At 46.9% G+C, this 9,301-nt stretch overlaps 1 protein-coding gene across 1 annotated transcript in view; it reads left to right on the forward strand.

Moving 5' to 3' along the window:
* The first annotated feature begins 263 nt into the window (after positions 1–263).
* RYR2 (ryanodine receptor 2) overlaps positions 264–9,301 on the forward strand; it is a 787,527-nt gene continuing 778,489 nt past the window's right edge. The window contains exon 1 of the mRNA XM_037737814.1: positions 264–408. Within this exon, the coding sequence (XP_037593742.1) occupies positions 361–408 (48 nt within the window). The 5' untranslated portion in view covers positions 264–360. The remainder of the gene's footprint in view (positions 409–9,301) is intronic.

The raw sequence follows: 9,301 nt of genomic DNA on the forward strand, positions 1-9,301 counted from the left end.
CGGCTCCGCGGGCTCGGCGCACTCGCTCGGAGGAGCCGGGGCCGAGCGGACCGCCGGCTGCAGGCAGCGAGCGCGGCGGGGCTGCGGGGCTGCTTCCCCGCGTCCTCCGGGCCCGGCCGCCCTCCTCCCGCACAGTGCGGCGCACGGAGGCCCCGCGCCTGGACCACCCCCGCCCGAGAGCCGGCGCCCGCGCCTCCTCCTCCTCCGCTCTGCAGGCGGGGACCGCCGGGCGCTCGGCACCCGGCAGCGCGGCCCCCTCCCGCCCCCGGCTCCCGGCAGCAGAAGCAGCAGACAGCGCCAGGGGCCGCCGCCGGGCTCCGCGGGGCTCGGGAGCCGGCCCCGGCGAGGAGGCGCCGAACCATGGCCGATGGGGGCGAGGGCGAAGACGAGATCCAGTTCCTGCGAACTGTAAGCGCCTAGCGTCGCGTGTGCTCCCAGGGGAAGGGGGCGCCGGGGCATCCACTAGCGGGGTCCGGGCAGAGTGACAGCGGGCAGCGGGGACTCGAGGGCGGGGCGAGGGGTGCCCCCGGGGTATGCGGGAGGAGCCGGCATCGCCAGGTGTGTGCAGGTGTGCGTGCGTGTCGGGGCGAGGGAGGGCAAGGGCGTGTGTCTGTGCGCGCGTGTGGAAAGCCAGAGGATGGAGCGCGGCGAGCGGGCGGGAGGCGCCCAGGCTCGGACCCGGGGCACGGGGGACCTGCGCCTCGGAGCTGCGGGAACCGGGGGAGGAGGGGGCGGCTGGTCCGGCCTGCGGGTGGCGGGGCTGGGACCTCCCGGGCAGCCGGGGGCGGGGTGTAGAGCGGGGTGGCCCGTGGGGGCGCGGGGAGCGGCGGGGACTCGGGCTGTCTCCGGGAGTACCGCCGCCGGGAGGTTTCTTGGGCTTTCGGGCTGGACCCGCGCGCTGTCACGGAGCGAAGACGTCGGTTCGCTGACTCCGTGTAGCGTGCGGCGCAGCTGGCCGGGGGCGGGGGCGATGGCGGCAGGACGCTGCCCGGAGGTTCCCCCAAGTCAAGGTGCTGCGGAGGAGGAGTCGCCTCCGTGGTCCCCGCGGTTCCCGGGGCCGGTGCCATCCATGGTGGTGCTGTGACCGCTTGCAGAGCGCGGAAGGCATGGGAAGCGAGTGTGTGTGTGAGTGTGTGTGCGCGCGCGGGTGGTGGTGGGGGAACACCGTGAACGTGTCGTTCTCTAAATGCTGGTTTATTGCATGCCAAGTGCAGCAAACTCGTGTGTGTGTGTGTGTGTGCGCGCGCGCGCGCGTGCGTGTGTGGTGTAAAGGCAGGGTGGCTACCCCATACTGGGTGGCAAGCAGGGAAAGGTTGGCTCCACACTGATACAATTCTTTCTCCTTAAGTGCCTCTTGGCACCGCTCCTCCTTCTCTCCGATTTGTTCGAACACTGCAGATACTTCCCAGGCTGAGGCATTGCTCACCTCCAAGCTGGGACTGGAGAGCCTCTCCAGAAAAGAAAATGCCCTAACTTCCTGCTAAGAATAACCTAGTTAGCATCCTTTGAGTCCTTCCTTCTCCACTTCTGCTCTCCTTCCCAAAGGATATTCCCTTGAAGGATTCCCCAGACTTCCCCAACCTAGAACTGCAGCTTCTGCTGGTACTTCGTTACTTCGGCAGATAAAAAAAAAAAAAAAAAGTACCATTTCCCAGTTACCTATAATCACAGAAAATTGTAGAGATGGTGGAATTTTGGAATTTTAACTTTTAGGTGTGAAAATAGTCTTGATGATGTATTTGGGTAATAAACGTGAAAACATTGAATTTTCACAGGAACATTGTAAATGACTGTCTTTTTTTGCTCTTTTCTCTCTCTCTCTCTTTTTTTTTTTTTTTTGGAGGTGGGGGAAGGCAATCATTTGTGCATTAAAAGGAGTGGGAGAAAGCTTTGGGAAGGATAAAATTCCAGGGTCCGCATCAGATGGCAACCTAATAGTAATCCAACCTAATAGCTGCATGGTATGAACCACTGCATATGCTTTTTAAAGTACTGTTGGCCCAGGACCGAGCTTGGAAGAGCATCTTCGCTAATACCTTGATTATGGTATATATTAAGCCTGCTAGTAATACAGTTGTCTTTTCCACAGAAAATTGTCTATAAGGTTTTTTTTTTTTTTTTTAAAAGTAATTAAAACCACATTAGATTTTTCTCAAAATGAATCTTTTATTCAGGTGGACAAATACAGTTGCTGCATGATTTTTCAATCAATTTGTATCAAACTCTATGGGGTTAAAATTAGCTAGGAAATTTTGGTAGGCTTCATGCACTCAAAGGCTTCCTGCGGGCTTAACTGTTAAGCTGAGCTCATGGAGGTGGTGTTATCAGAATGCTTAATGGGGACGGAGGGAACAGGCTGGCTGATGGGGTTTTGCACATATAAAGTAATGTTAACTCTGTGCCACTCAGCAGCTGCCTGTCAGCCAGGGCAACACCTCTGATAAGTGGGTCCTGAGTAGAGATCTGGCAGTCTCAGGCTGGAATTTTTCTTTTAATAAAACATCGGTAGGTGGTTGTGCTGATGATAAATGACCTTGAAGGAGGTAGCACAGGGGAGCAGAGGGATTTTTTTTTTTTTTTTTGGTATAGCATTAACATCTAAAAGGAAAACATGCCTTTCCTCACAATTTTACAATTTTCATATGGAAATTCTCAAATCCTTTACCGGCTCCTCCAGCTGTTACCTTCTCTCCTTTACCCCCTTTTTTCCCCCTTAACCTGGGAATGTTGGTGGTTCAGAAATGATGGGGTTAATAACAGGGAGACTGTAGTTCCTATATTAAAATAATTTCTTTTCTTTTCCTGAGGGCATTTATTTCTCTGTTATGTGCAAACTTGTCAATATGAGTTATTTCTTCTTCTTCTTGTTTTTAAACAAATAGTCCAAGGAGTATTAGGAATCTGTACATCTTGATAAAACAGTTGTAGACGGAAGACTTCTTGATAGTGATGGCTGAAGCTGTTTTGCATAGAAAAAGAAAAACAGTCATTAAGACACCATAATTGTGAATTTGGCCATTTCATATGTTCTGATAAGAACGTCTGAATTATTGTCTTGAGCAAATCATTGTCTACTGGATTTGTATTCAGCACTCCAGCAATCGAGGCATCTTTTTGACCCCTGTCCACAGAAAGCTTTTTTTTTTTTTTGCTTTTCTTGTTTTAGAAGAGGTCTGAGATCACTGTTAAGGGAAGAAGAGGTGAAATCTTTAATGGGCTGTGTCTGTGAGTTATGTCTGCTGCTGTAAATTAATTCCTCATTTGCAAAGGGTTTTGTCCCTGATTACCCTGTACTGGTCTCTCTGGCATCTCCGTTCCATTTGCTGCTGCTTCTCCAGCCGGCTCACATTCCTTCCAAATAGTTATGTAGATGAATGATCCTCTTCGATTCAGTGACTCTCGCATCTGCTGGAAACCTGCCCACTTGGGTCTGTTTATCTTTAAGAGAGATTGAAAATATGTTTGTGTAAACTCTGGATAGGCTGGGACACTTAGGAGAGAAAAATCCTATCATAAAATAAGCTCTCAGCACGTAATGGATTTGTTCGCTGTCATATCCAAACATACCCATGATTTGGAATGTGTGTTTTATTTTAAAGGTTTTGTTAACTTACCAAAGTGGCAACACACTGTCATTTGGTATTTTAAAACATGCATCCTTTTAGTTATGGTCCTTTTTTTTTTTCCAAGCAATTGTATAGAATTTTATAGAAGATATTCCTCTGACTTTAGGAAAACCGTGGTATAAAATGACCTTGGTCAAGGATTTTTCTTTTTTCTTGAGTACTTCATCTTTCTTCCATTTGTGTAAGCACAGCTGAGTTACCCTTGGGGTGTACTGTGTCATGTAGTTTTGTATTTACCCGTAGATGGAGACTTAAAACTTAGCTCTGGCTATAAAAATGATTCTGACAGGAATGCTTACAGTCTTCCTCCTTTGCAGAATGAAGTACTTCATTATAGATTTCTTCTCAGTGCTTATACGTCTTGTTCCATAATGACAAGAAGCATCTTTAAATATATTCATTGACAAATAGTGATAATTATGCCGTAGAGATGCCAGTGTATAACACTGTAGTAGGTTGGACAGGAATGGTTAGCCCTAGTTTGTACAGGTCCAGGAAGGTTAATGGCATGAAGTCAGTGCTCAGCAGTGCAGAACAAGGACTACAATTCAAATCTTAGGCTAATAGTGTCCTTTCCAGGAGAGAAAGGCCTCTTTATCTGCTGTTCAAGTGTATTTTAGGTTTATACCAAATCAGTTTTCTCAGCTGCAGGAATGTCACAGAGTACAAATGAAAAGATGGAGTGAGCAGTGGAAATTTGCACTTTTCACTCCCTTCATAATGAAGCCACGAGGAGCTTTAGATAGATATGCGCTATGGCATTTTCCCAAGGAACTGATGGAAAGCCCACCCAGGCTTACATCATCAGACTTTTTTTTTTTAAACTTAGAAGTTAGCATGTACACACTGGCAGGAGGGGCAGGATCTAAAACACTTAGAGCACTAATTTATTTGACATTCAATTGTATCTGTACTTTGGCTTCAGGTAAGTGTTTTTATCACAGCTGAATTACCCGAGAAAGGATTCCAGCCACATTAGGTGACTTCTTTAGATAGCTTTTGGGAGAAAGGGAGAGGTGGTGAAGCATGCATTTGTCCTGAAACTCTGACATTGTTGGAATCAGATTACAGCTAGTGCTCGACTTACGACCACGGTTGGGACCGCGGACCAGTCGTAACACGATTTGGTTGTAAGTTGAGTAGGCTATATGTACAGTTGAAATGGTGCATGCAGAGATGGTAGTGCTGCTGGAAGCTGGTCCGCACTGTCGTACGCCCAGCTGGGCAACGTTTGCGCTGCCAGACGCGGAGCAGTCGTGGCTAGCGATTGCGGTTGTAAAGTCGAATGGTCGTAAGTTGCATAGGTGGTAAGTCGATCAATACCTGTAATTCGGAAAACATTTGTTGAACACCTTCTGTATGCATAGCATGCTAAGGAAGTATTCAAAATAAGTAGAGAAGTGGTTTGCAGCTGTAATTGCAAAGAAAAGATTTAGAGGATGGCATGAAGCGATCAGAAGGGAAAATGCATAAACTCCAAAACATTAGGGTAGGAAGAGACCTTTAGAAAACATTACCCTGTCTACCCACCCCCGCCCCATGCCTCTCTGATTTTGCGATAAGGAAACAAAAGTTCAGAGCCAAATGACTTGGCCCAGTGTCACACTCCAACTTAGTGGCATTTAGTAATGCAGAGTATGTGAAAATCCATGAGGAATTTCCAGAAAGGAGGTTTACCAGCACATCATTCTTTATAGAGTAGATTTAAACCCACTGGTTCCATTTTATCCTTAACTTGACCTTCATGGAGTTCCCTCTCCAAATCTGTCTCTTTGTCCTTCCAGCCACTGAAAAGGTGGTTTCTTTTCTCTTTTCTATGTTATTATCGCTCACATGGCCTGAATCTTGGTCTAGGAAGCCAAGGTGGGAATCCATCCTTTCCAGTTGTTTTTTTTGCCCTCCTATCCACTTACTCCTTTGGTTTATCTTGAAGCCTGCTAATTTCTCCCATCTTAAAATGTCTTTCTTTGACCCCAATACCTTATTTGATTGATCCCTTCTTCCAAAAGTGGTCTTAGCTCACTGCCGGTACCCGTCTTTATGTAATTAGCTTCTCTTCCTTCTTAAATCCACTTTCGTGGATGTCACCAGTAACTCCCTCCTTGCCAAGTCTAAACGTCCTTATTCCCTTAGACCCCTTCTCAAACTTCACTTCCCCGACTTTCCTTTTTGAAGCTACTCCTTTGACTTTGGAGACATGGTACCGTCTAGGTAATTTTTTACATTTCTGATCGTGCTTTCTCCAGGTGCTTTTCATTCCTTTTACTCCAAGTGTGTGGTTATCCCAAAAGATTCTGTCCTATTTCCTCTTCTGTCTCTTCTGCCTTCATGAACTTATCTATGTCACAAAATCTGGGATCTCTTAAATAACTGAGTTTGAAAAGACTTAACAATGACTTCATCCAGCTCTGAGAGCCAGGGAGATGAAAGGAGTGTTCCCAAAGCAACTTTTTTTTTTTGAAGGAGAAACCCACCGCAGATTCTACAGCTCTGGGCTTTCATTTCAAGCCTCCATTTAGACTTCCCTCCTGCCTCTTGGACCCCGGAAACACCGGCATGAACTCATTGCCTGTCCAGTTGTCTACGTGACTTTCCTTCCTCGTGTCTCTGCTGATCAGTGGCACCTGCCATTTCTGGCTCTGGCTCCAGTGTGATCCTAACGTGCAGCAGACCTGAGTCTGAGGCCTGAATCCACCAGTACCCAGCTTTATGGACTTGGAGCAACAGTGCCTGGCTCATGGGAGGGACTCAATGCATTGGTCTAGTTCTCTTTCTTCTCTTCTGTATCTAATTTGTCATCATGGCACATCGTGCTTCTCTTTGCAGTCCAACTCAGATTTCGACGTCTTTCATATCCCGTTCGCTTCTCGTTCTTATCCCAGTACTCATGTCAACCTTCATCACGCTTCTTCCTGCAACAACCTAGAATCCTCCCGCCGTTTTAGTACCCCTGAAGCCCTCGTGTCCATCCCCATGCCTCAGCACACATCCTCTCACACCCAGTCTTATTTCTCTACTTGGCTCATGACCTTTTATGATCTGCCCCTTGATACCCTGCCTATGCTTTTCATCCTACATGGAGCTTTCTTGGATCACTCCAACCAATTCTGATTTTACCTTTCTCTGACCACTTATCACTAATAATTAATAAAATGTGTGGAACCGATTGGGAAACTCAAGCAGTGATGGACAGATAAGGCTCTGACCATCATGCTCTATGGGAGAGTTGGGACCCTGCTGGACATCAGTTTCCCGTGATGCTTAGCGCACCGTTAGTTACAAGAACAGACTTGAGAAATCTCTTGGCAAGTAGATCCTCCTGCCCACCAGTTTAATGTGACTACCGCTTGAATGTGTCCAAATGCAGAAAGAAGGAACCAGCTATGAAGGAAGTAAGCAAAGACAGTGGGGGCGGGAGAATGGAAGTAAGATCCCTTCTAGAAGCAGAAGAGTGGGAGGGTTTGTGGGTGAGATTTTGAGATGAGGACAGAGGAGGTGTTTAGGGTGTGTAGGTGAGAGAGGCCAGGTGATGTTTGATGCTTTGAGAGGCTGCAGTGGCTCCCAGGTCTAGTGGGAGAGGTCACCCAGAGAAGGCAATCAGAGAGAGGGTAGTTATAGTCACTGGAGCAAGTGAACAAAGGAGAGTAAGAGAATAAATTAAGGATTAACTGAGTCTGAGTGACTGGGGCTGCCCAAAAGAAATACTGGCTTAGAGTCAGAATCTATATTTCAAATGAGTAGCTTCCAGAGGGTGAGGTGACTTCCAGGGGCACTGCTACAGTATCCAGGGGACCCGTTTCATCCCCTTACTTTCCTCTGTATGAATCACGGGAAGAACATTGGGATGGGGACCCTGCCAACAAATGGTTGTGTGCCCTTGGGGCTGGTGAGGTCAGATACAGGATCTGTTTTGGAGGGGTGAAACGGGGAGGTGTTCTCAGAGGGGCTTTCTAGGGTCATTTCCCATTGTCATGTTTGTAGTCTTGGGGTCAGCCAGACTCAAACCATTCCACAGGATGAGCACAACAAAACCTCACCCTGGGACAGGGAGGAAATGCTTTGAATGATCCTGGGGTCCCTGGAAATTCTTGTCCTGGAGGATCGCAGGTCCTGAAAGCTGACGACAAACTTTGTGCCAGGATTCTTGATGGTGGGCGGTTCTCTTTCGGAGAAGAGATGTTAACAGTAAGAGAAGGTTGCAGACAGGCATTTAGAAGGAGCTAGGAGAGGAACTCTCTGATGCCAGGGGTCCTCGTAGGAACTTAGAACTAAATGAATTTGGATCCATTTGGTAACTAAACTCCTAGTGAGCGTGTCTGCAAACCCTCTGTAGTCCCAGCTGTGCAGCACTTCCCGGCTTCTGTAATCACCTTCTTCCTGGCTGGTGAAGAAATGACTCATGTTTCTGGGGTCTCCTGAAATGTTATAGTCTGCCTCAAAGCCCAGGTGAAAGGTGTATTTGCTGGTTTCTATTGCAAAAATTCTCTGGTGGTGTTGCTGCAATGAAATGGAAGTCCAAGGCTTTCCCTGTTAGTAATTAAGTGTTCAGAGGACCTACACATAATTGCCTTCATGCTCATTACCCAAGTGGAGGACAGAGAGCAGAGCCACTGACACGTGAACCCAGGGAGACCTTCCCTGGATGGCTGGGTGCAGGTACTTACCGCCCACCAACTGACTATTAGTATCTGCCAATTTGCTGGAAGAAAACCTGAAATGTATCTGTGGAGCCAAGACGGAAGCTGGAGAAAGTGAATGCAACAGCAGAAAATACATAGCAGCTCAGAGGCTGGCAGGGCCTTGCTGAGTCTGGGAAGGGTTGAGGTGGGAATGAGGGAGGACACGTTTGCTCACTGGGACATGTGGTTCTTAGTGTGCAGGGGGAAACCACATGTGGTCACTGAGTGAGCGAACAGGCCCACACAGCTCATCACCGTGGAGGAAGGAACAATTCGATGTGGCCAATTTACTTTTTCTACTGGGCAAGCACTTTTATTCCTTTAACATTTTTGGTATTTTAAAAGAGGTTTTGTACATTTGTTCCACTTCTAATGAAATTTTAATTGTTTTTCTTTCCTCCTGAGTTTAAAATCTGATTCATAATGTACATGGGAACCCATGAATTTCGCTCATATTTAATACATACCCAAAGATATAAACTGAAATGGCACATTTTGAGATCAAGAAAAGAAAAGGAAAATTACAGGAAAAATTATATCCTTAGTCTTGAGTAAATTGGGATATTGTTAAAATGAAACTGACTAGCACACTGAGTTGATAGCTGTTAGAAGTTGTATTCTTATCTTCCACAGCAGGTTTCTGGGTTTCCAAATAAAAGGGATTATGATTTAAATTGTTTTAGATTTTACTGGAGTTTGTATTTACTTCATAATCAAGGAAACTTTACATGAAGAAAGTTTGGCGCCACACACAACACACACACACACGTGCACAAATGAATGAAAGATATTATGTCGTATTTCTTTTCACCAATTTTGACTGTGGTGTAGAATTCAGTTAAATTAATTCACAGGTAGCAGTGAATTGTCTGTTGGTCTCTTACTGCTTCCAGTGCTTTGGGGTTTTTATGTTTATGGTTCTTTTCTTCCCTTCCTTCCCTTTCCTTCCCTTCCTTCCCTTTTCCCTTCCTTCCCTTTCCTTCCCTTCCTTCCCTT

Source organism: Cebus imitator, unplaced genomic scaffold (genome assembly GCF_001604975.1).
Source record: "Cebus imitator isolate Cc_AM_T3 unplaced genomic scaffold, Cebus_imitator-1.0 Scaffold42, whole genome shotgun sequence".
Taxonomy (NCBI): domain Eukaryota; kingdom Metazoa; phylum Chordata; class Mammalia; order Primates; family Cebidae; genus Cebus; species Cebus imitator.